General features: G+C 42.2%; 1 protein-coding gene across 3 annotated transcripts in view; it reads right to left on the bottom strand.

Moving 5' to 3' along the window:
- Nucleotides 1-1,077: 1,077 nt before the first annotated feature.
- Nucleotides 1,078-26,926, bottom strand: part of DRD2 (dopamine receptor D2) — a 337,249-nt gene continuing 311,400 nt past the window's right edge. For 2 of the 3 annotated variants that reach the window (XM_040415549.1, XM_040415548.1), the window contains 2 exons: nucleotides 15,921-16,257; nucleotides 1,078-1,271 (listed from right to left, as the gene is read on the bottom strand). In XM_040415549.1, coding sequence (XP_040271483.1) covers nucleotides 1,078-1,271; nucleotides 15,921-16,257 — 531 coding nt within the window. The remainder of the gene's footprint in view (nucleotides 1,272-15,920; nucleotides 16,258-26,926) is intronic. The other variant, XM_040415550.1, reaches the window with a different exon arrangement.

Here is a 26,926-nt window from a genome sequence, read left to right as displayed (position 1 = left end):
CCATGCTTGATGTGTTTCTTCTAGAAAACTCATTAAATTTACAAGGCAATAGAAAAGGAATTGCCAAATTATCTGGATGAAGTGATGCAATTTCACGATGCATTATGGAAGTTGTCAGCGGGCGCACATAAAGACGTTTTAACCAGTTTGACTGGCAACAAGCACAATGCCACAAGCCAAAGTCATAATGTTATTTGCACTGATATATACTCACAATGTTTTGCTATAATTTTTATTCCTATGTGAATTTGCATGAATGTTGTTGTACAGCATACTGGACCTCCAGTAGCAGTGGATCTGACCAAGGAACAAATGCAATTATTAAATGTATGTATAGTTCATTGTTTTCTTTCAATTGGGTCATGGTGTGATATAATGATATACTTTAAATGTGACACGCACCATGCAAGACAGATTTTATATTTATATTCTTAATTTTTTGGCTTGGGCTTCTTTCAAATCATTCTTTATTTACAGTTTTGCTTTCACATTGCTATACTGGCATTGCTCTCCATGTTGCATTGATCATCATGTGACCCAGAAAACTGTAGTTAGGCACCTCCCGAGGTAGTCCAGAAACATCCTCTTCCGTGGATTGTCCTTATGTGTTAAGGAAAAAGTCCCAGTTCCCTGATTCCAAGTATTGTCTGAGCAAATGGTAGTTTTTTTTTTCTATTGCAAAGATCAGATTTAACAAAATGATAGTGTCTTTGGTGAGACTGAATTGACATCTGCATGTCCCAATAGTTTGATTCGATTATCATTCATGGCTGAATCCCTTGCTTCTTCTTTATCTTGACTGCGGTTAAGAAGGCAATGTCTAGCACTTTTAAGGCTCCTCATTCCACTTTCCAGAGGTGTCTTGGAAATATAGATATCCATACCGTAATCCATCGTTCATGATCTGAAAACTCAGTACTGGTCTACAGAAGTAGAACTATTTCCAGGTTGCTATTCACCAAACATAGATTGTAGCAAGTAAGTGGGGAACCAATTTCTATCAATGAAGGAATCCAGGTCTTCTTAGAGTTTCCACTCCTGTAATTGTTGCCCGTGGTAAACTATCTGATGTATCTTCTAGCAGTGAAGTATTTTTATGAAGGCTTTTCTAAATTCGATATTAAATGTGGTATAAATAATAGGGTTGATCGCACTGTTAACGTATCCAAGCCAAGTGAATGCACTGTACAATACCGGTGGGATTTTACAGTCGCAATGCATATTTAGGATGTGGGTTATGAAGAAAGGAAACCAACAGACAATGAAGACCCCTGAGGAAATACAACATATTATATTATTTGGGTTACATTAAAAGGTACAAGATAATAATTTATGCTAACCATACAACTGCTGCTATAGAAAGGGGTAGTAGTAAAGGGATTGTCTCACTTCAACAAATGGCATTTACTATGCAAAATTAACACAAGGCCCTTACTAATGTATTGTAATTACTTACTAATATTATATTTTATTTTAAAGCCATGCATGACTTCAGGTGTGGCTAACTCGATGGGTATACCTTACATAGCCAGACAATTGTTTTGGACAGTATTGTGAGATATAAATCCCCTAAAAAAATAAAATACTACATTAGAATCAATAGGCATTGCATATTGTGGAATTCAATTTGATCTGAAAACAAGGCTGTAGAGCTGGCTGAGTCTTATATTTTGGAAAATAATATTTTTATGGTTAGATTGAAGAGCAACATTTTATGAAACATCTGCATTAGTAAAAAAAACACAGAGAAGGGATCAGCAAACTTCGGAACTCCAGCTGCAGGTGAAACTACAATTCCTAGCATGTACACTTTCTTGACTGTTCTTGTAATTTCCAAAAAAATGAAAGTTGGATTCTGATTTGTAGTTTCAGAACAGCTGGAGTGCCAAAGGTTGCTGATCCCTGTCCTAGAGTCTGTATATAAATCCACATATGAATGATAGCTGGACAACATTTAGAAAGCAGGGTGGAGGAAAGAGTGCAATGGAGGCTAGCCCTGATCTGGCACAGCTCAAGAAGTTTGCAAGGTTGACAGATGAGGGGGATGTCAGCTAAGGGAGAGCATTGTTGCAGCAAGATACTTCCTCTGCCAGTCAGGGGAATGTCAGCTCCAGTAAACAGGGAACCAGGAGAGCAGGGCAGGCCAGACAAGTGCTGGTAGTGGGAGACTCCATTATTAGGAGTACAGATAGGGCGATCTGTCACAAAAACCAGGATTGTCGAATGGTGTATTATCTTCCTGGTGCTCAAACTCCACATATGGTGGATTGGGTTGATGGGTTACTGGGAAGTGCTGGCATTCATGGTCCACATTGGAACCAATGACAGTTAGAGGTAGGTGGAAGATCCTGATTTAGGATCTCAAACGTAGTATTTTCTGAAATACTACCTGTACCACAAGCCGTGCAGCATTAGGGAGATTAACAAGTGGCTGGTTTAGAAAGGAGGAGTTTGGGTTCCTTGAAAACTGGTCTGACTTCTCTGTCAGCTACAGGCTCGATCATAGGAATGGGCTGCACCTTAATGGGGAAAATACAGCTGTTTTGGGGAGAAGTTGATTAGAAGGTTGGAGGAGTGTTTAACCTAGGGACTGGGGAGGAGGGTAATTACATCATAGAAGGGGTAAATAGAGATAGAGAACTGGGGGAGGAATAGAGGGAGGGACTAGAACAGTTAGAAACTGGTGTAGGGTAAGAAATATACAAAAAATTCTTAATTGTATGTATATTAACCACCTCAGCCCCCAGTGCTTAAACACCCTGAAAGACCAGGCCACTTTTTACACTTCTGACCTACACTACTTTCACCATTTATTGCTCGGTCATGCAACTTACCACCCAAATGAATTTTACCTCCTTTTCTTCTCACTAATAGAGCTTTCATTTGGTGGTATTTCATTGCTGCTGACATTTTTACTTTTTTTGTTATTAATCGAAATTTAACGATTTTTTTGCAAAAAAATGACATTTTTCACTTTCAGTTGTAAAATTTTGCAAAAAAAATGACATCCATATATAAATTTTGCTCTAAATTTATTGTTCTACATGTCTTTGATAAAAAAAAAATGTTTGGGTAAAAAAAAAATGGTTTGGGTAAAAGTTATAGCGTTTACAAACTATGGTACAAAAATGTGAATTTCCGCTTTTTGAAGCAGCTCTGACTTTCTGAGCACCTGTCATGTTTCCTGAGGTTCTACAATGGCCAGACAGTACAAACACCCCACAAATGACCCCATTTCGGAAAGTACACACCCTAAGGTATTCGCTGATGGGCATAGTGAGTTCATAGAACTTTTTATTTTTTGTCACAAGTTAGCGGAAAATGATGATTTTTTTTTTTTTTTTTTTTTTCTTACAAAGTCTCATATTCCACTAACTTGTGACAAAAAATAAAAACTTCCATGAACTCACTATGCCCATCACGAAATACCTTGGGGTCTCTTCTTTCCAAAATGGGGTCACTTGTGGGGTAGTTATACTGCCCTGGCATTCTAGGGGCCCAAATGTGTGGTAAGGAGTTTGAAATCAAATTCTGTAAAAACTGACCAGTGAAATCCGAAAGGTGCTCTTTGGAATGTGGGCCCCTTTGCCCACCTAGGCTGCAAAAAAGTGTCACACATCTGGTATCTCCGTATTCAGTAGAAGTTGGGGAATGTGTTTTGGGGTGTCATTTTACATATACCCATGCTGGGTGAGATAAATATCTTGGTCAAATGCCAACTTTGTATAAAAAAATGGGAAAAGTTGTCTTTTGCCAAGATATTTCTCTCACCCAGCATGGGTATATGTAAAAAGACACCCGAAAACACATTCCCCAACTTCTCCTGAATACGGAGATACCAGATGTGTGACACTTTTTTGCAGCCTAGGTGGGCAAAGGGGCCCATATTCCAAAGAGCACCTTTCGGATTCCACTCGTCATTTTTTACAGAATTTGATTTCAAACTCCTTACCACACATTTGGGCCCCTAGAATGCCAGGGCAGTATAACTACCCCACAAGTGACCCCATTTTGGAAAGAAGAGACCCCAAGGTATTCGCTGATGGGCATAGTGAGTTCATGGAAGTTTTTATTTTTTGTCACAAGTTAGTGGAATATGAGACTTTGTATGAAAAAAAAAAAATATATAAAAAAAATCATCATTTTCCACTAACTTGTGACAAAAAATAAAAAATTCTAGGAACTCGCCATGCCCCTCACGGAATACCTTGGGGTGTCTTCTTTCCAAAATGGGGTCACTTGTGGGGTAGTTATACTGCCCTGGCATTTTCCAGGGGCCCTAATGTGTGGTAAGTAGGTAAATGACCAGTGAAATCCAAAAGGTGCTCTTTGGAATATGGGCCCCTTTGCCCACCTAGGCTGCAAAAAAGTGCCACACATGTGGTATCTCCGTACTCAGGAGAAGTTGGGGAATGTGTTTTGGGGTGTCTTTTTACATATACCCATGCTGGGTGAGAGAAATATCTTGGCAAAAGACAACTTTTCCCATTTTTTTATACAAAGTTGGCATTTGACCAAGATATTTATCTCACCCAGCATGGGTATATGTAAAATGACACCCCAAAACACATTCCCCACCTTCTCCTGAGTACGGAGATACCAGATGTGTGACACTTTTTTGCAGCCTAGGTGGGCAAAGGGGCCCATATTCCAAAGAGCACCTTTCGGATTTCACTCGTCATTTTTTACAGAATTTGATTTCAAACTCCTTACCACACATTTGGGCCCCTAAAATACCAGGGCATTATACCTACCCCACAAGTGACCCCATTTTGGAAAGAATAGACCCCAAGGTATTCGCTGATGGGCATAGTGAGTTCATGGAAGTTTTTATTTTTTGTCACAAGTTAGTGGAATATGAGACTTTGTATGAAAAAAAAAAAAAAAAAAAAAAAATCATCATTTTCCACTAACTTGTGACAAAAAAAAAAAAATTCTAGGAACTCGCCATGCCCCTCACGGAATACCTTGGGGTGTCTTCTTTCCAAAATGGGGTCACTTGTGGGGTAGTTATACTGCCCTGGCATTTTCCAGGGGCCCTAATGTGTGGTAAGTAGGTAAATGACCAGTGAAATCCTAAAGGTGCTCTTTGGAATATGGGCCCCTTTGCCCACCTAGGCTGCAAAAAAGTGTCACACATCTGGTATCTCCGTACTCGGGAGAAGTTGGGGAATGTGTTTTGGGGTGTCTTTTTACATATACCCATGCTGGGTGAGAGAAATATCTTGGCAAAAGACAACTTTTCCCATTTTTTTATACAAAGTTGGCATTTGACCAAGATATTTATCTCACCCAGCATGGGTATATGTAAAATGACACCCCAAAACACATTGCCCAACTTCTCCTGAGTACGGCGATACCAGATGTGTGACACTTTTTTGCAGCCTAGATGCGCAAAGGGGCCCAAATTCCTTTTAGGAGGGCATTTTTAGACATTTGGATACCAGACTTCTTCTCACGCTTTGGGGCCCCTAGAATGCCAGGGCAGTATAAATACCCCACATGTGACCCCATTTTGGAAAGAAGACACCCCAAGGTATTCAATGAGGGGCATGGCGAGTTCATAGAATTTTTTTTTTTTTGGCACAAGTTAGCGGAAATTGATATTTTTTATTTTTTTCTCACAAAGTCTCCCGTTCCGCTAACTTGGGACAAAAATTTCAATCTTTCATGGACTCAATATGCCCCTCACGGAATACCTGGGGGTGTCTTCTTTCCGAAATGGGGTCACATGTGGGGTATTTATACTGCCCTGGCATTCTAGGGGCCCTAAAGCGTGAGAAGAAGTCTGGAATATAAATGTCTAAAAAATTTTACGCATTTGGATTCCGTGAGGGGTATGGTGAGTTCATGTGAGATTTAATTTTTTGTCACAAGTTAGTGGAATATGAGACTTTGTAAGAAAAAAAAATAATAATTCCGCTAACTTGGGCCAAAAAAATGTCTGAATGGAGCCTTACGGGGGGTTGATCAATGACAGGGGGTTGATCAATGACAGGGGGGTGATCAATGACAGGGGGGTGATCAATGACAGGGGGGTGATCAATGACAGGGGTGGTGATCAATGACAGGGGTGGTGATCAATGACAGGGGGGTGATCAGGGAGTCTATATGGGGTGATAACCACAGTCATTTATCACGCCCGTGTAAGGCTTCATTCAGACGTCCGGATGCGTTTTGCGGATCCGATCCATCTATCAGTGGATCCGTAAAAATCATGCGGACGTCTGAATGGAGCTTTACAGGGGGGTGATCAATGACAGGGGGGTAATCAATGACAGGGGGGTGATCAGGGAGTCTATATGGGGTGATCACCACAGTCATTGATCATGCCCCTGTAAGGCTTCATTCAGACGTCCGGATGCGTTTTGCGGATCCGATCCATCTATCAGTGGATCCGTAAAAATCATGCGGACGTCTGAATGGAGCTTTACAGGGGGGTAATCAATGACAGGGGGGTGATCAGGGAGTCTATATGGGGTGATCACCACAGTCATTGATCATGCCCCTGTAAGGCTTCATTCAGACGTCCGGATGCGTTTTGCGGATCCGATCCATCTATCAGTGGATCCGTAAAAATCATGCGGACGTCTGAATGGAGCTTTACAGGGGGGTAATCAATGACAGGGGGGTAATCAATGACAGGGGGGTGATCAGGGAGTCTATATGGGGTGATAACCACAGTCATTGATCATGCCCCTGTAAGGCTTCATTCAGACGTCCGGATGCGTTTTGCGGATCCGATCCATCTATCAGTGGATCCGTAAAAATCATGCGGACATCTGAATGGAGCTTTACAGGGGGGTGATCAAGGAGTCTATATGGGGTGATCACCACAGTCATTGATCATGCCCCTGTAAGGCTTCATTCAGACGTCCGGATGCGTTTTGCGGATCCGATCCATCTATCAGTGGATCCGTAAAAATCATGCGGACGTCTGAATGGAGCTTTACAGGGGGGTAATCAATGACAGGGGGGTGATCAATGACAGGGGGGTGATCAGGGAGTCTATATGGGGTGATAACCACAGTCATTGATCATGCCCCTGTAAGGCTTCATTCAGACGTCCGGATGCGTTTTGCGGATCCGATCCATCTATCAGTGGATCCGTAAAAATCATGCGGACATCTGAATGGAGCTTTACAGGGGGTTGATCAATGACAGGGGGGTAATCAATGACAGGGGGGTGATCAGGGAGTCTATATGGGGTGATCAGGGGTGATTAGGGGTGATCAGGGGCTAATAAGGGGTTAATAAGTGACGGGGGGGGGTGTAGTGTAGTGTAGTGGTGCTTGGTGGGACTTTACTGAGCTACCTGTGTCCTCTGGTGGTCGATCCAAACAAATGGGACCACCAGAGGACCAGGTAGCAGGTATATTAGACGCTGTTATCAAAACAGCGTCTAATATACCTGTTAGGGGTTAAAAAAAACACATCTCCAGCCTGCCAGCGAACGATCGCCGCTGGCAGGCTGGAGATCAACTCTCTTACATTCCGTTCCTGTGAGCGCGCGCGCCTGTGTGCGCGCGTTCACAGGAAATCTCGCGTCTCGCGAGAGGACGCGCCGGCGCGTCCAGGAGGAATGAATCAACCACCTCCAGGACGCGTCTGTGCGTACAGCGGTCCGGAGGTGGTTAATGCAAGAAGCCTAACTAATAAAACTGGTGATTTAGAAGTACATAGTAATGTCTTAGGCAAACTATGACATAGTGGCAATAACAGAGATATGGTTGGATGACAGCTATGACTGGGTGGTTAACGTACAGGGTTACAATCTGTTTAGAAAGGATCATGAAAAAATGTCACGGATGTAGTAGGGGAGAACACCAAAAGACAATCAAGAAGGAAGAGGAAAGACACTAGGCCTCACCGCTAGGGAAGGAAAAGGGTCACCACCTATAAAACCCTGCTCCTGCCCCTAACTCCTATCCGTATGGGCACCTCTCGATGGTAGAGATACCCATACACGGGAACCTAGAAAACCCTGGTGACCCTCAGATGCCCTAAAGATAATGACAGGGCAGAGACCACCCGTTCCTTCCCAGGTGAAGGAACTAGCGTCTCACTGAGGCCTAGTAAACAACCGGGGAGAAAATACAAAACACGACAAGCGGAACACTTAACTTCAGAGGATGAAGGATGAACAGGACTTCAACACGAACCACACTCCAGCTCTTCCAAGACCAAATGAAGCTATCCCAAGCAAGGAGTGATGGGAAAAGTCAGACTGAATAGGGCGAGATAAAGGTCACATGATCCACACCTGAACAGGAGGTGTGGACATACCAGCAACACACAAAGTGAAACCAAAAGAGGCTGTCAGATCACTAATGCGTAGATAATCTTTCAGACCTTCTGAGACCTGTCACATATGTGACAGTACCCCCCCATTCTACGGGTGACCTCAGGGCACCCAGGACCGACCTTATCAGGATGAGCTCTGTGGAATGCTCTCCCCAGACGACTAGCATTAACATCGGTTGCTGGAACCCACATCCTCTCCTCTGGTCCGTACCCTCTCCAATGAACGAGATACTGGAGGGATCTCCGGAGAACTCGGTAGTCCACAATGACAGGAGCGGGAGGCAAGGAGGACGGCTTAACAGGTTCGACACATTTCTTTAGCAACGATTTATGAAATACGTTATGGATTTTCAATGCCTAAGGAAGTTCAAGATGGAAGGCTACAGGGTTAACAATGGCAGTGATCTTATATGGGCCAATAAATCTTGGGCCCAACTTCCAAGAAGGTACCTTAAGTTTAATGTTTCTTGTAGACAACCACACAGAATCACCCACTCTCAGGTCCGGACCACTCATACGTCTCCTGTCAGCCACACGCTTATACCTGTTGCCCATCTTTTTCAGGTTATTTTGGATTTTCTGCCAAATAGAAGACAAAGAAGAGGAAAATCGTTCCTCCGCAGAAATGCCGGAATTTTGAGCACCAGAAAATGTACCAAACTGTGGATGGAACCCATATGCCCCAAAAAAGTCAACTTATCAGTGATTTCCTGTCTACGGTTATTTATAGCAAACTCAGCTAACGACAAAAATGAAGACCACTCTTCCTGATTCTCTGAAACAAAACATCTCATGTAAGTCTCCAGATTCTTATTAGTGCGCTCCGTCTGTCTGTTCGACTGAGGATAAAAAGCCGAAGAGAAGGACAATTGTACACCCAGATGAGTACAGAACGCTTTCCAGAATCTGGAAACAAACTGAGTCCCTCTATCGGACACCACATCAGAGGGAATGCCATGTAGTTTCATGATGTTGTCGACAAACACCTGTGCAAGAGTTTTAGCATTGGGTAGACTAGGTAATGCAATAAAGTGTGCCATTTTACTAAAACGATCTACAACCACCAGAATCACAGTTTTTCCCGAAGAATTCGGTAAATCCATCATAAAATCCATGGACAAATGGGTCCAAGGTCTGGACGGGATGGGCAATGGAAGCAGAGATCCGGAAGGCAGAGTATGTGTCACCTTAGCACGTGCACAGGTACCACAGGCTGAAACATAGTCCTCAACACACTTACGCAACCCCGGCCACCAAAATCTGTGAGAGATGAGATGAGATCGACAGTCGATCTGCTCCCAGGGTGCCCAGCAAGCACCGTACAGTGATGTTGGTCAAACACCTTGTGACGTAATTCGGAGGGAACAAACAACTTCCCCGGAAGACAAGAGTCTGGAGCATCCTTTTGTGCCTCCAACGCCCTGGCCTCAAGATCAGGATAAAGAGCGGATATGACTACCCCTTCAGATAAAATAGGACTAGGGTCATTAGACTCACCCCTCCCAGGAAATCTACGAGACAAAGCGCCCGCCTTGACGTTCTTAACCCTAGGGTGGTAAGTGACAATGAAGTTAAATCTGGTGAAAAACAATGACCATCTTTCCTGCCTTAGGTTCAGTCGCTTAACCGACTCCAGGTAGGCCAGATTCTTGTGATCCGTAATTACCGTAATAGGGGGAATTGCTCCTTCCAACCAATGCCGCCATTCCTTGAAGGCCAACTTAATGGCCAGCAATTCCCTATTCCCCACATCATAATTCCTTTCAGCATTACAGTTTTTTAGAGAAAAATGCACATGGGTGCCATTTACTAGGTGAAGGACCTTGCGACAAGATTGCTCCTACCCCTACCTCGGACGCGTCAACCTCAACAATAAATGGCTGAGTCACGTCCGGTTGCATCAGAATAGGGGCCGAAGCAAAACATTCTTTCATAGCAGAAAAGGCCTGTAATGCCGCATCAGACTAGACAGAAATATCTGCACCCTTCCTAGTCATGTCTGTTAAAGGTTTAACCACCAATGAATAGTTCAAGATAAATTTACGGTAGTAGTTGGTAAACCCCAAAAACCGCATAAGCACTTTCAGATTTTCCGGTCGATCCCAGTCCAACACGGCACGGACCTTCTCGGGATCCATACGAAAACCTGAGGATGAGAGCAGGTAACCCAGAAATTGCACTTCCTGTACAGCAAATACACACACTTCCATCTTAGCATACAACTTATTCTCTCTTAGGATCTGCAACAACTGTCTCACATGATCCTGATGAGTCTCCATATTAGGCGAATAAATTAGTATGTCATCAAGGTATACAACGACAAACCTCCACACCAGATGATGAAAGATGTCATTGACAAAGTGTTGAAAAACCGCAGGAGCATTGGTTAACCCAAAGGGCATGACCAGGTTTTCAAAATGACCCTCAGGGGTATTAAATGCGGTCTTCCACTCATCCCCCTCCTTGATCCTTACCAGATTATATGCCCCTCTCAGATCCAACTTAGAGAACACCTTGGCACCGACAATCTGACTAAACAAATCCGGAATCAAAGGAAGGGGGTAAGGATCACGGACGGTAATACGATTGAGCTCACGAAAGTCCAGGCATGGTCTCAGGGTACCATCTTTTTTCTTTACAAAGAAAAACCCAGCAGCCACTGGGGACTTGGATGGTCTAATATGTCCCTTTGCCAAACTCTCGGTAATATACTCTTGCATGGCCTTTCTTTCGGGTTCCGAAAGATTATTCAACCGAGATTTGGGCAATTTAGCTCCGGGAATAAGATTAACGGGACAGTCATACTCCCGGTGCGGAGGCAACGCCTGATTACCACTCTCAGAGAAAACATCAGAAAATTCTGAAATGAACGAGGGTACAGTTTTAGTGGTCACCATAGAGAATGATGCATTAAGACAGTTGTCCATGCAAAATTCACTCCAATCGAGAATCTGTCTCGCTTGCCAGTCGATGTTAGGGTTATGTTTGCTTAACCATGGTAAGCCCAACACCAACGGAGCAGGCAGACCCTCCAATACATAACAGGAGATAGATTCTTGATGCAAATCACCTACTCTTAAATGAATGTCGTTCACTACCTGCGACAGGCATTTTTGGGTGAGAGGTGCTGAGTCAATTTCAAAGACAGAAATACTTTTCTCGAATGCATTAGTAGTCAACCCATGAATGCGTACAAACTCTCCATCAATCAAGTAAACTCCTGCCCCAATGTCGATAAATGCTTAGATTTTCACAGTTTTGGACTCTAGCGCCACCTCGGCAGACAGGAGAAAACGGGTACTACCAGTAAAAGACAAAAGAAGGTTTTCTTGCTCCCCACCCACACCACCAATAGTAATTTGAGGATTAAAAGTTTATTTTTCTTTTTGTTTACACCTTGATGCTGCAAGTACGGACAAATGTTCACAAAATGTCCCTTTTTGACACAATAAAAGCAGACTCCTTTCACATGATCCAAGCTTTTGCCAGTAGTAGCTCCTCCTAACTGCATAGGCTCATCACAAGGCGCAACTACCAGTGTCTCTCCACCATAAGTGTGAAAGGAATAAGTACCCTTATTGGACAGTACGTCCTGAAGGTGAGGACCCCTAGATCTCTCCCTGAGGCGTCTATCTAGACGTACAGCAAGGGAAATAGCTGCCTCCAATGACACAGGATTTTCATGAAAGGCCAACACGTCCTGCAGTCTCTCAGAGAGACCCTGACAGAATAGGCTACGGAGAGCAGGATCGTTCCACTCAGTATCCATAGCCCATCTCCTAAATTCAGAGCAATAGGTCTCCGTGGAACGTTCTCCATGCCGCAAATTCCGTAACTTGGTCTCGGCCTGATAAATCCGATCCGGGTCATCGTGGATGAGACCCAAGGCTCTGAAGAATTAATCTACCGACCGGAGGGACGGTGATCCAGTGCAGAGAAAAATCCCAAGATCGGGCGTCCTCTTTAAACAATGAAATAATCATACCCACACGTTGACACTCATCCCCAGAAGAGTATGGACGCAGCTTAAAGTATAATTTACATGACTCCCTGAACCGGATGAAATTGTCACTACCCCCGGAAAACCTGTCCAGGAGAGTTCAGGACAGGCCTGGGACCCACCACCGGAACCAGCAGCCTGTGGACTCTGAATCTGCAAGACAGTTTCGTGGAGGTCTGCTACCTCCAAAGTCAGATTCTGCATCTGTTCGACCAGTGCAGACATAGTATCCATAGCTGCACAGATCAGAACAAAAATGGCGGTATCGGCTTGGGATAATGTCACGGATGTAGTAGGGGAGAACACCAAAAGACAATCAAGAAGGAAGGGGAAAGACACTAGGCCTCACCGCTAGGGAAGGAAAAGGGTCACCACCTATAAAACCCTGCTCCTGCCCCTAACTCCTATCCGTATGGGCACCTCTCGATGGTAGAGATACCCATACACGGGAACCTAGAAAACCCTGGTGACCCTCAGATGCCCTAAAGATAATGACAGGGCAGAGAACACCCGTTCTTTCCCAGGTGAAGGAACTAGCGTCTCACTGAGGCCTAGTAAACAACCAGGGGGGGGATACAAAACACGACAAGCGGAACACTTAACTTTAGAGGATGAACAGGACTTCAACACGAATCACACTCCAGCTCTTCCAAGACCAAATGAAGCTATCCCAAGCAAGGAGTGATGGGAAAAGTCAGACTAAATAGGGCGAGATAAAGGTCACATGATCCACACCTGAACAGGAGGTGTGGACATACCAGCAACACACAAAGTGAAACCAAAAGAGGCTGTCAGATCACTAATGCGTAGATAATCTTTCAGACCTTCTGAGACCTGTCACAGATGTGACAAAACCATAAGAGGGGAGGGATCTACTTTTATGCAAAGTCCTGTCTAAAAGCCCACATTCCAGAAAAATATAACTGAGGGAGTTTTTCCTAAGGGAGTGTCACTACCAGAGCTTTGGGACGTTCTCACAGCTCTGTTTCTCCACCCCTGTGATGATGTCACTACTAGAGCTGGGAGGAGTTTTCTGTTTCCTTCCTCCCAGCTGTTCCTCCTCCGTTTGATTTCCCTGCCTTTATATTCCCCCTCCTCCTATTGTAGGTGTGGATTATATTTCTCATTTGGGTTGTAGCTCTTGCTTGAGTATCTTCCCTTGTATGCTATCCTTTCACTGGACCTGTGTTCTGCTGCAGCAAGTACTCCGGATATTGCCAGCCTGTCTTTGGATCCGTCTTCACTACGGCTGCAGCCCTTCAGCTAAGTGTGCAGACATTGCTGTGCATCTGTGTGTTTTCTGACTGGATCCGAGGCGACCACGGTTCCCTCCATATACTGAGCAGGGCACCGGTGGCCGTGCCCCTTCCACTATTGTAGGGGTTACAGTGGTCATCAGTCTTAGGTACGCGGGCATGCCTCCTTCCACCATTTGGATCCGGGCATGGGCTTAGCAGCATAGGGAGAGCTTTTGAGGGTCTGACAGGGGTCACCCTTTATCCTCCCTAGTTTGGGTCCGGTCAGTAGCTCTATTTTCTGTGCATGCTCTTGTTGCTCACATACAGCCGTGACAGGGAGGCACAGAAATACCAAACTTCAAAAAAGCTAAATCTGACTAGCTTGAAGAGTCCATTAGCCTCACGAACTGGGACAATGCCCTTCAAAAGAAAATAAAAATAATGCAGCCATAAAATAGGATACACATATTTTTAAAAGCATACTAAACTCTTATTGTGAGAGGTACATACCTTATGGGAAGAAAGGGTTAGGAACAAGAAAAGAAAATGTGGATACATAGAAATGTAAAGTAAGCAATAAATGAATAAAAATAAATCATTTAAATCACTAAAACAGGAAGGTAGTGATGAAGCATTGAAAAACTAAGGCAAAAAATTGAATATGTAAAAGACAAATAAAAGCAGCCAACCTAGAGACAGAGATTCATTTCAAAAAGAGAGTAAAACAAACCCTAAAATGTTCTTCAATTATATAAATGGTAAAAAGTATAAACCTGAAAGTATTGCTCCTTTACAGAGTGATGAGGGAGGAAATGGAGAGAGTGATAAGGAGAAAGCAAATCTATTAAATATTTATTTTTCCACTGTATTCACTGAGAAAAATAAACTGTCAGATGAAATGCAGAGTTTTAAAGTAAACTCACCATTTAAAGTGCCCTGTCTGACCCAGGAATAAGTGCAGAGGTATTTTAAAAATATTAAAATAGACAAATTGCAAGGACCAGATAGCGTACATCACCATATCCTAAAAGAATTAAGTAATGTCATAGCCAGACCCTTATTTTTGATACTTAAGGACGCTATATTGACCGGGAACGTTCCACGGGACTGGCGCTTAGCATATGTGGAACAATATTCAAGAAGGGTTCAAAAACAGAGCCCGGAAAGTATAGGCCAGTAAGTTTAACATCTGTCGTGGGTAAACTGAAGGTTTTCTAAGATATGCTATTCTTAAGTATCTGAAGGAAAATAAGCAAATAACGTTGTGTCAGCATGGCTTCATGAGGGATCGCTCATGTCAAACTAATTCAATCAGTTTGTATGAGGAAGTAAGTTCTAGAGTTGTCCACGGTGAGTCTTGTATCTTGACTTCTCCAAAGCATTTGATACTATGCCACATAAAAGGCTAGTATATAATATGAGAATGTTTGGACTGGGTGGAAATGTCTGTATGTGGGTAAGTAACTGGCTCAGTGGTAGAAAACAGAGGGTACATACTGGCACATACTCAGATTGGGTCACTGTCACTACTGGGGTACCTCAGGTGTCAGTATTGGGCCCTATTCTCTTCAATATATTTACCAGTGATCTTGTAGAAGGCTTGCATAGTAAAATATAAATTTTTGCAGATGACACTAAACTATGCAAAGTAAGCATGAAAAAGGACAGTATATGGCTACAGAGGGATCTGGATAGATTGGAGGCTTGGGCAGATAAGTGGCAGATGAGGTTTAACACTGACAAATGTAAGGTTATGCAAATGGAAAGGAAAAATACATGTCACCAGTACATACTAAATGGTAAAACAATGGGTAACACTGACATGGAAAAGTACTTACAAATTTAGTGGACAGCAAACTTAACTGTAGAAACTAGTGTCAGGCAGCTGCTGCCAAGGCCAATAAGATAATGGGTTGCATCAAAAGGAGCAAAGATGCACGTGATGAGAACATAGTCCTGACACTTTACAAATCACTAGTCAGACCACACATGGAGTACTGTGTACAGTTCTGGGCTCCTATGAACAAGACCAACATAGCAGAGCTGGAGAGGGTTCAGAGGAGGGCAGCTAAAGTAATAACTGGAATGGGTGGACTACAGGACCCAGAAAGATTGTCAAAATTATCGTTATTCAGTTTAGAAAAAAGATGACTGAGGGGCGATCTAATAACTATGTATAAATGAGGAAATCATGGATTTTCCACAGCTCCTTTGGAACATGAAAGGTGGAATCTGATTGGTTGTTATGGGCAACTAAGCCAGTTCTACTTTACATCAGTTTGATAAATCTTCCCTTATGTTACTATGAATAAGAGAAGTACTCAAGTATAATAGGAAATAGGATCATCTCTATGTTCTATACAGTATGTAATACTTACCAAGTACAATGGCTAACATCTGTGTTGCTTTCTTCTCTTTTTGCTGTGAAAGTTTCCTTTTGCTCATAGTATTAAGAGAGGTCCTTGTTTTGCCATTGGGCATTGACTGAGTTTCAAAAGCCTTTGCAGGCTTGGCACTGTCTTTTGGATGGCCATTCTTCTCAGCCTTACATGGACTATCTGCTGGAGAAGGGACAGAAGTGTTGAACTGGTTTGATGCTGCTGGCACAGCCAGCTGTTGGTGGTTTGGGGAGGCTGACTTGTGCTTTGTCTTTTCTGGGGGTGATGTGCTTGAAATCATCTCCATTTCCATTTCTTCTTGATGGTTCTCTGCCTCCTGCATAGTAATAAAATATAGAACACCATATAAAATTAAATACATAATCCATCTCCAAGGTATAGCATGTTTTGAAAAGTGGTATTGGGATTACGGTAATTATAGTTTACTCAAAGACTAATCCTAGTTCCGTTAGTAGACCTTGCCATAAAGAGGACGCAGCTTCTAATCCAACAAATGTTGATTTGAAGGTTTAAGTTGGAATAGATAAAGTTAACAACGCAATGTTGTCCGATAGTGTTGAGCGCAAATATTCGAATAGCGAATATTAATCGTGAATATCGCAACTTCGCTAATTCACAAATATTTAGAATATAGTGCTATATATTAGCTATATCGAATATTCGTCATTTTTTAACATCTGAAAACATGATTCCTCCCTGCTTCTTTCTTGTGCGTCAATGAGTCATTGGCTCACAAGCAACTTAAGCAGGAAGGAATCATGTTTTCATATGGAAAAAAAATGTCGAATATTGTAAAAATCAAATATATAGCAATATAGGGAATATATTCGTTATTTTGAATATTCGCCTTTTTTTTCCAATCTGTACAGTTGTTCGCATACTCCTCCCTGACAAGCATCCCCGTCACCATGGGAACGCCTGTGGGTTAGAAAATACCATCGTATCTGAGTTTTCCCTGAGATCGTGAAAACTCAGATCCGATGGTATATTCTAACCCACAGGCGTTCCCATGGTGACGGGGACGCTTGCCGGGGAGGAGTATGCCAAAGTGGAATAACAGTACAGATTGAAAAAAAAAAAGACGAATATTCTAAATACCGTATTTTTCGCCCTATAAACGCCTATAAGACGCACCTAGGTTTTTGAGGAGGGAAATAAGAAAAAAAAAATAACCAAAAGGTGTGCTTTTGGTGGCTTTTGAATTAATGGTGGTCTGTGCATGACACTATTATGGGGGATCTGTGGATGACGCACTGTCATGTGGGGGATCTGTGGATGGCACTGTTATGGGTGACCTGTGGATGGCACTGTTATGGGTGACCTGTGGATGGCACTGTTATGGGTGACCTGTGGATGGCACTGTTATGGGGGATCTGTGGATGGCACTGTTATGGGGGATCTGTGGATGGCACTGTTATGGGGGATCTGTGGATGGCACTGCTATGGGGTGGGGGGATCTGTGGATGGCATTGTTATGGGGTGGGGGATCTGTGGATGGAACTGTTATGGGGGATCTGTGGATGGCACTGTTATGGGGGATCTGTGGATGGTACTGCTATGGGGTGGGGGGATCTGTGGATGGCATTGTTATGGGGTGGGAGATCTGTGGATGGCATTGTTATGGGGTAGGGGGATCTGTGGATGGCATTGTTATGGGGTGGGGGATCTGTGGATGGAACTGTTATGGGGGATCTGCGGATGACACTGCTATATGTCATCCACAGATCCCCCTCATAACAGTGTCCCCCAATACACCGGCCCTCTGCTCACCGAAGTATTTATAAACATGAATCCTTATCCTGTTATTAAGTTTAACTAACACTGCGCTCTCCCATGTTCACATGTTCCCCTGTATCACCACAGCACTTACGAACAAGCTTCAATAGCAGGCAGAGCGGACGGCAGCAGTAACGTCACTCACTGACGTTGTGCGCCTGCTCCACCTTCTTCATTCATAAAGTGGGCGGAGCAGGCGCTCGACATCAGTGAGTGACGTTACTGCTGCCGTCCGCTCTGCCTGCTATTGAAGCTTGTTCGTAAGTGCTGTGGGGATACAGGGGAACATGGGAACACGGGAGAGCGCAGCGTTAGTTAAACTTAATATCAGGATAAGGATTCATGTTTACAAATACTTCGGTGAGCGGCGGGGCCCGGTGTAAGAGTACAGTGACTGCACCGTGCCCCGCCCCTAGTTCCGGACTCCAGCCCCTCCTCTCTCCTGGCTCTTACATTGCAGTCTGCGATGCTGCAGCATCGCAGAATGCGATGTAAAATGGAAGCATTCGCTCCATAAGACGCAGGGGCATTTTCCCCCCACTTTTGCGAAAAATACGATAACGAATATTCTAAAACAAGAATATATAGCAATATAGCGAATATTCATAAAATACACATATAGACTGCAATTTACCTAATATAGTGCTATAAAAAAAGATAATTGCACTATATTAGCTAAATTACAGTCTATATATGTATTTTGCTAATATTCCCTATATTGCTATAACTTCACTTTTTAGAATATTCGTAATATTCTAAAAATCAAAGTTATAGCAATATAGCGAATATTCTTAAAATACACACGTAGACTGTAATGTAGCTAATATAGTGCTATAGTATTTTTTTTAATAGTGTACATTTTTTCCAAATCTGAAGTTCAGAAGAGACCCCAAAAATTTGACTATAAAAAAAAGATTATAGGACTATATTAGCTAAATTGCAGTCTACTGTATATGTGTATTTTATGAATATTTGCTATACTGCTATAACTTAGTTTTTTAGAATATTCGTCATATTCTAAAACAAGAATATATAGCAATATAGCGAATATTTGTAAAATACACATATTAGCCATAGCCATAGCCAACCAATAGGAAAGTTACCTTATACAGTTAAAAGAAAATCGCAATACGCGAATAATTAAATCGAATAATGACGAATATTCGATTTCGACGAATATTCAATCGAATATTCGCGAAATCGAATATGGCACCTCCCGCTCATCACTATTGTCCGATTCTATACTGACTGCATGTTTGAGCGATAAGGCATGATATTTTTTGATAAGAGGAGGGTAAATGGCTGCCATGCCCCTTTAGTTTTTTCTTTCGGAAGATAATAGGATAGGACAGATTGAAATGAAACCTATTTAATATCCCTGATGGAGACACTGGGCAGTGGTATAGATGTGTCCTTCTTTACCTTTCTTATTGGCTAAGCATATTCTTATCTGAGTGGTGCAAGATAGCCAGCTTAAAAATATGGCTTTGTGATATTCTGTTGGGAGATGTTAATCTATATCTGTCTATGAGCTTCCAACCAGTGCTTTTAACTGGGATTACAGCTTGTTGAGGGTTTTCATAGCATGGTGTGATAATGTATTGAATTTGTGTCAGCTAGAAATTGGAGTCTTTAACCAAATTCACTGAAAGAAAAGGGTGGACTCATCTCTGTTCAGTCACCACATACAGTATATAAGATTTTCTGCAGATTCCAATAAAATCCATTTGATATGATGACAAAAATATAACGTGTATGGCTACTTTGATATTGTTTCATCACACTATTTATCTATGTATGTGTCCCTCATTTATTTTGTCTGTATCACCACTTTACTGTGCATGCATCCTTGTGCTGATATCTGATTATTTGGGTGCTTTCATCTGGTATGGTAACTTGCAGGTGACTTGTTACCTGCACACATTTGACCTCTGGGGCCAGTACTGATGTGGGAGTATGCCGAACTAGGGGGACTGATGGGTATTGGTACCACCTCAATCTCGCCTGTTCTTGGAAAACCCCTTTTCAGCGCCAATAGTGGTAGGTCAGTGTCAAGATATTTAAGGGTACAGTGGATTTTACACAAACTTCAAAATTGTAAAAAAGTGTAATAAAATGTGTGTAGATATATAAAAAATAAAATATAAGATATATAAAAATGTACAGGCAAGGTAGGAAATTTCAAAATAGATGAGGAGATTGTGTCTCAAGTGCCTAAGAGACCGTTTTCTGTAGTGTCATACACGACATAGTGTGGTGTAGTAAGGTGAGTGAGTTGTAACAAATAAGTAAAATCTGTTTAAAAGGTTACAAGTAAATATAATAAAAAATACTGTAGTATCGTATGCTTATTTACTCACTTCACGCAAGGGGCGGTTTACCAGGATAAGCATAATACACCTGTAACACCTCCCCAGCCTGGATCGCTTCTAGAATCTTAACAGATGAAGGCAGCCAATCACACGGGTGCTTCTGTTCACTTGTCTTTATTGCAATACATGTAAAAATCCAGCTCAACGTGTTTCGGGAAAGGCACGTCCCTTCATCAGGAGCAATATTTGATCTGTCCGGGGTAGCAGGTATTTATACCCTTATTCTATTATTAAAGTGTTGTTAAAATGGCGCCTAATTGGTAAAAGGGCGCCAAAAGTACTAGGGGACCGCCCACAGGGGGAGAAAAACCGGCAAAATACGATCTGTTCGGCCGGCCGGAAGCGGAAGTATCCGGCCGCGCCTTTGCGCATGACCGGAAGTCGATGCGTTCCAGGCTGAAACGCATCGCGGCGTCCGGCCCTGTTTTTCTCTTCCCCCAGTACTGATGCCAAGGTTCCTTTAGCTTTTCTCCTGCACAGCCAAACACTTATCCACTTACTGTGCAATTAACCCTTTTATGACCGGGCCCAAAAAAGGCCTGAATGTCCAGGCAACATTTTATGATTTTGTGCACTTGGTGGTTTAGTGACAGTAGCTTTTTAATTTGTTTAACCCCTTCAGGACCCTGCCATTTTTCACCTTTAGGACCAGGCCATTTTTTACAAATCTGACATGTGTCACTTTATGTGGTGATAACTTTATAACGCTTTTACTTGTCCAGGCCATACTGAGATTGTTTTTACATCACATATTGTACTTAATTCCAGTGGTAAAATTGAGTTAAAAAAAAAAATAATTATAAAAAAATGCAAAATTTACAGAAAATTAAGAAAAAATTAGCAAATTTCCAAATTTACATTTTTCTACTTTTATATTAGATAGTAATACCTCCAAAAATTATTACTTTACATTCCCCATATGTCTACTTCATGTTTGGATCATTTTGTAAAAGCCATTTTATTTTTTGGGGATGTCAGAAGGCTTAGAAGTTTAGAAGCAAATCTTGAAATTTTTCAGAAAACCTCCAAAACCACTTTTAAAGGACCAGTTCAGGTCTGAAGTCACTTTGTGAGGCTTACATAAGTGAAACCACCCAAAAATGACCCAATTTTAGAAACTACACCCCTCAAGGTATAAAAAAACTGATTTGACAAACTTTGTTAACCCTTTAGGTATTCCACAATAACTGACATTTCAGAATTTCACTTTTTTGGCAGATTTTCCATTTTAATCATTTTTTTTTACACTAACAAAGCAAGGGTTAACAGCCAAACAAAACTCAATATTTATTGCCCTGATTATGTAGTTTACAAAAACACCCCATATGTGGTTGTAAACTGCTGTACTGTCACGACTATGGTTATGGTCGTGACTCTTAGGTCTGCATGCAGTTGCCAGCGGCCAGGATTGTTGGTTTGCCGCAGGTGAGGGCTGTGAGCATGTTGCCTCACGTGTGGTTGCCGCTGGCAACATGATGTTGTTGGCAGTGTAGCAGCCTGAGCTGGTTGCTAGGCGGCTCGTTGTCAATGCATGCGGTTGCCTCTATTAACCTGTGTTTGTATGTGTGCACTTTCCCTGTTTGGTGTGCACGGGGCTTTAGTGGTGTGTGCATTTCCCTTTTAGTGGCTTCACTACTCTGTTTGGTGTTGGAAGGGTTAACTCCCTTCCTAGTGTGTCTGAGTGGGTGTGGCTGCTTGGGCTATTTAGCTTCCTCTGGAGACCTGTAGCTAAGGGGTACTCCAGCCATGATGTATGCTGGAGTCATCCTCCTGGTCTTCTTATCCCAACTGTCCAGTGAGGGCCACCCTTGTGGTCATAAGTAATGTTTAGATGTTAAGTTTATCTTCCTGTGATGTCTCACCTTATTACAGCTATGGTGTCCTGGTTTCCTATGTGATTTGTGGTGTGTGCTGTGTCCTTTTGTGTTGGTGTGGACATCAGCACTTGTGCACGGGTTCCAGTCTCTGTGTCTGTGGCAGGTAGGAGTGGAACTGCTTTCACTTACCTGCCATATCCATATGCTGTATATGAACTCCTCACCTTGCAGCTTGGCCAGTTGAGACTCCTGTTCGTCCGTGATGTGGAGGAACAGGTCGTCTTACTCTGCTCCTACTCCAGGGATTTCCTGAGGGCTAGTAGGGATCCAAGGTTCCGAAGTATGAGTCCTCCTACCATCTGGGTTGGCTTATACGGTTAGGAGTCAGGGTCAGAATTAGGGACGTATTAGGAGGTGACCTGCTCCCTGATCCTGTCATCCTGGCCTAGCAGCTTCCCATTATCCCTTTATCCCCTTAACATCGCACGGTGGGGGGTTTCCCCCACTCATCACCGTGACATGTACGGGCACACAGTATTGTGCAGAAGGAAAGGAACGCCATATGGCTTTTGGAAAGCAGATTTCACTGGGATAATTTTAAGCTGCCATGTAAAATTTAAAGACACCCTGATGCACCCCTAGAGTAGAAACTCCAAAAAAGTGACCCCATTTTTGGAATCTACGTGATAAGGTGGCAGTTTTGTTGCTACTATTTTAGGGTACATATGATTTTTGGTTGCTCTATATTACACTTTTTGTGAGGGAAGGTAACAAAAAATAGCTGTTTTGGCACTGTTTTTATGTTTTGTGTTTTACAACCTTCATCTGACAGGTTAGATGATGTGGTATTTTTATAGAGAGGGTTGTTATGGATGCCACAATGCCAATGTATGACTACTTTTTTTGGTTGTTTGTTTCAGTTTTACATAATAAAGCATTTTTTTAGTCTCTCCACATTCTGAAAGCCATATTTTTTATTTTTTTTGGGAGACTGTCTTGTGTAGTAGCTCATATTTTTTTAGGATGAGATGACTGTTTGATTTGTACTATTTTAGGGTGTATATCACTGAGAGCTATAGTTTTTTCTGTTTTTAGGCGATAGTTTTTTTTTCTGTTTGTTTTTTGGCGATTGACTTAGTTAGGCCTCTTTCACACAGGCGAGATTTCCGCGCGGGTGCAATGCATGAGGTGAACTCATTGCACCCGCATTGAATCCGGACCCATTAATTTCTATGTGGCTGTGCACATGAGCGGTGATTTTCACGCATCACTTGTACGTTGCATGAAAATCGCAGCATGCTCTATTTTGCGTGTTTTTAACAAAACGCAGGTCCCATAGAAGTGAATGGGGCTGCGTGAACTAACAGAGGTAACGACTCTGACGCTTCCTGCTCCCTCCACCATGCGCTACTACAGCTCTCTCCTGCCGGCACAGGAGAAGGCAGAAGCAGTAATAAACCGCTCCTGTCTTCTCCTGAGGGTCCCTTCTGTGTCTGTCAGCCGGGATCCGACCTGCTCCTGCTAGATTCCAGGAGCAGGAGCTTTAATCCCAGCTCTGATCAGCGCTGCGATTAAAGCTCTGCCTGCACGTGTATATATATATACGTGCTATCTGCACGGGGCATGTGCAGATAGGACTTATATACACAGTGGACAGTCGGGAAGGGATTAAAGAGGTTTTCCAGAATTTACATAATTTACATATTACTTATCATCAGGTCATCAATATCAGATTGCTATGGGTCCAAAAGCCTTACCCACCATCTGTCTCATGCAACTGCAAGTACTGGAAGCTATACAGTGGTCGGAGTGAACTGTGTTAATGGGAGATATTGTGACTGGTGAAGTACAGTACAAAGTGTGTGCAGTGATTGGCAGGAAGGAGATACCACTAACTGGAAGCAGAATGAGAGTAAGTGTGTCAAGAAGAGTTACTACAACCAGTGCAGAGTGTGAGGAGTGTGCTATAAAAATTATCATGACCTTTCAAATTAAAAAATATATATTTGTACCGTATTAGCCAGTAAATAGAAGATGAAACAAGATTGAGATTCCTCAGTGGTTGATACCTTTTAATTTTGTCATCATCTTTTCAATTGGCCATTAAAAGGTATCAGCCACTGAGGAATCTCAATCTGCTTTCATGACCTGTCAAGCATCTTCACTGTAGCAGAGGGAGAGTGCGAGGGAAAATGTTGTCGCCCCAGGAGTTGGGTGCAGAGTAAACCAGAAGGAGAGGGAGTTGTTTCATCTGTGTGTTGCCCCTAACTAGGACTGTGCCCTTATTGACAGTCTCTGTAACAGTTAATGGAGTTGTGTCGCTTCAGCAAATTGGATTTCACATGTAGACAAAGTTAATACAAGGCACTTACTAATGTATTGTGATTGTCCATATTGCCTCCTTTGCCACCTAGATTCATTTTCCCATCACATTATACACTGCTTGTTTCAGGGGTTACGACCACCTTGCAATCCAGCAGTCATGCTTGCACACTATATGATGAGGCACCAGGCTCTCCAATGGCCGCAGGAGGGCGCATAGGCCATTGCTTTTTTCCTGGTGATAAATGCCTTGTTATAGGACCATTTAAAATACTAAGCTTCTTGCCACACATGAGACCAGTAGAACGTCTAAGTTACGCCTGTCTCTGACTGTTTCCTTCCGCTATCCTAGAATGGGGAGCCATGCATACATTCACGGTCACAAAAATTCTATCCAGAAGGTCTGAACCCCTTACATGTCAAAATGCAAACAAAATGCAATACTATGCAATAATTGAATTAGTGTTGAGAGAATCAAAGTCAAAGAACTGACTTGTATCCGAATTTCAGGAAAAATGTTATTCACCGCAAAGCCGAATTTCCTCAAGCCTTGTGTAAATTTTCCCTGAAATGGCGGTAAAAACAAAAAAATACATAGTCACTTAATCCATTTGCACATGAAGAGACCATAGTGGCCATCTTGATTGAAGATACCATGTGAAATCTCATGCTCGGTCACGTATGACGTCACCACGCCAGCCAGCTGGAGATTTCACATGCTGTCTTCAATCCAAGGTGCCTGCGACGGCCTCTACGTGATCAAATGGATAAGGTTAGAATTGATTTTTTTACCCTGATTAACCCCAGAAAGGCCTAAATAGTAGCCTTAGATGCCACAATCAGCGATGAGCGCAGCTTCTAAGCAGTTAAATGACCAGGGCTGTCATCATTGAGCCCGCTATATACAAAGAAATGCACTTCATGACAAAGTGATTTGTCTGTAAAGTAGCCGAATTGAATTTTCCATAACTTAGCTTATCTCTAAATGTAATCATTTGGGAAATCTGGAAGAGGAAAAAAAAAATCTTTTTTTTACAGAACTGCAAACTGTATTTTAATAATTGTTAACCTGTATTTTCAATAAAAAAACTAAAAAAGATTTCTAGTAAGAAAGAGCCTATCATGTCAGTTTGTTACTGTTAAATTTGGATCATTTACATGGTTTGTACTGCTCTATACCTTTGCCAGGATGGGCTCCTTCGGACACTAGGTGAGGCCGGCTCCATATTTATCTCTCTCTATACTGTGTGTACTGTACAGAACCCTAAAGGAACTCCAGTCCTCAACATAGACTGTGATTTACACCTTGCAGCACCTCTCTCTGGCTTTCACTTGCTTTATCTGCATTAGTTAATTGCTTCATGTTCTTTAATTTCCATTTTGTATGCTTTTTTATGCTTTTTTTATGCTTTTTTACTTAGTTTTCCATTGAGATATGGTCTCATCATGTTAAAACAGTTGTCCTGGAATGAATTCCTATTGTAACTTGAAAGAATGCGGTACTAAAATTATATTCTAAAATCGTATTCTGCAAATCATATCCAAAAAATAGCCTAGGGGAATATGAATAAAAACCAGGCTCGGCGGCATGTGGAGAATAAACAATTTTTATTAATTTCCAGTATGCCTAGACCTGTGGTATCTTGAGACTGATTCTCACAACATGCTATTCGCTGAATGACGATATGTCTCTGAAGAAATGCTCTCTTCCCCATAATGCAACACAACCAGTATATTTGAAACACATTTTATAGAAAATAGTGTTCACTTTACTATACTATTATGTCGGTAGAACTATCTTATAGTTTTGTGAATAAACCTAGTGATCTTGTCAACTGTCTGCTGTAGACTGGATGTTGTCTTCCTTCTACACAAACGTTTTCCGAAATGTTCCCATCATACACAACCACCCCCTCTAACGAATAGAAACCCCAAAAGGAGCAGTTTTCATTGTGGGCTTGGAGAGTGCATGAGTTTTGCCAGGGTTGTTTAGAATACAAGTTAACAATCTTTTCTTCCATGGACTGTGATTTTTTTTCCCTCCATGAACTGTGCTCTTTAGATATGCGTACTGAGTAATGGCCTTTATATGACCTGTCAAGAAGTGTGGGAAGGGTACGTGACATGAGAATTGAGCGTGTTTCTAGTTCAGAAAAGTCACTGTCACTTCTCAAGAGCATTGAGGCGCTGGCCTGACAAGAGAAAATATGTTTTATTTGCAACCAACATGTACTGCAATACTGAATTATGTATGAGAATGTTCCGGAAGGGCATGGTCCGAATAGGAGCGCATAGTACATATGCCCCATGGATTGGGTTGAGTTTCACATGTACCATTTTTTTCTGCCTCACTCCTTTGACATTAATTGAAAAGTAATTGCTTTAATTATATTCCTTGATTTAAATAAATATTTTCTTTTTAGAAAAAAAAAAAATGCAAAAAAAGTTTTTATTTTTTAAATTGTGAAACAAAACTAGACATATTAGGTCTCAGAAGGGGTTAAACATTCCATAAAATACATTCTAGAGATTTTTTTGACAAATTGGCACATATTGTATTAAAGGTAGCTTATAATAATGATGGTTTGGTCTTCCTGGACCTTAATTTGTGCCCCCTCACTGCAGTCTTGCCCACATTATGTCCCCTCACAGTAGTTATGCCCACCTTTCTGGCCCTTCACAGTAGTTATACCCTCTA

The sequence above is a fragment of the Bufo bufo genome, chromosome 1, assembly GCF_905171765.1.
Source record: "Bufo bufo chromosome 1, aBufBuf1.1, whole genome shotgun sequence".
NCBI classification, from domain to species: domain Eukaryota; kingdom Metazoa; phylum Chordata; class Amphibia; order Anura; family Bufonidae; genus Bufo; species Bufo bufo.
Note: the sequence above shows the minus strand (reverse complement) of the source record. Positions and strands in the feature narration are given on the sequence as shown.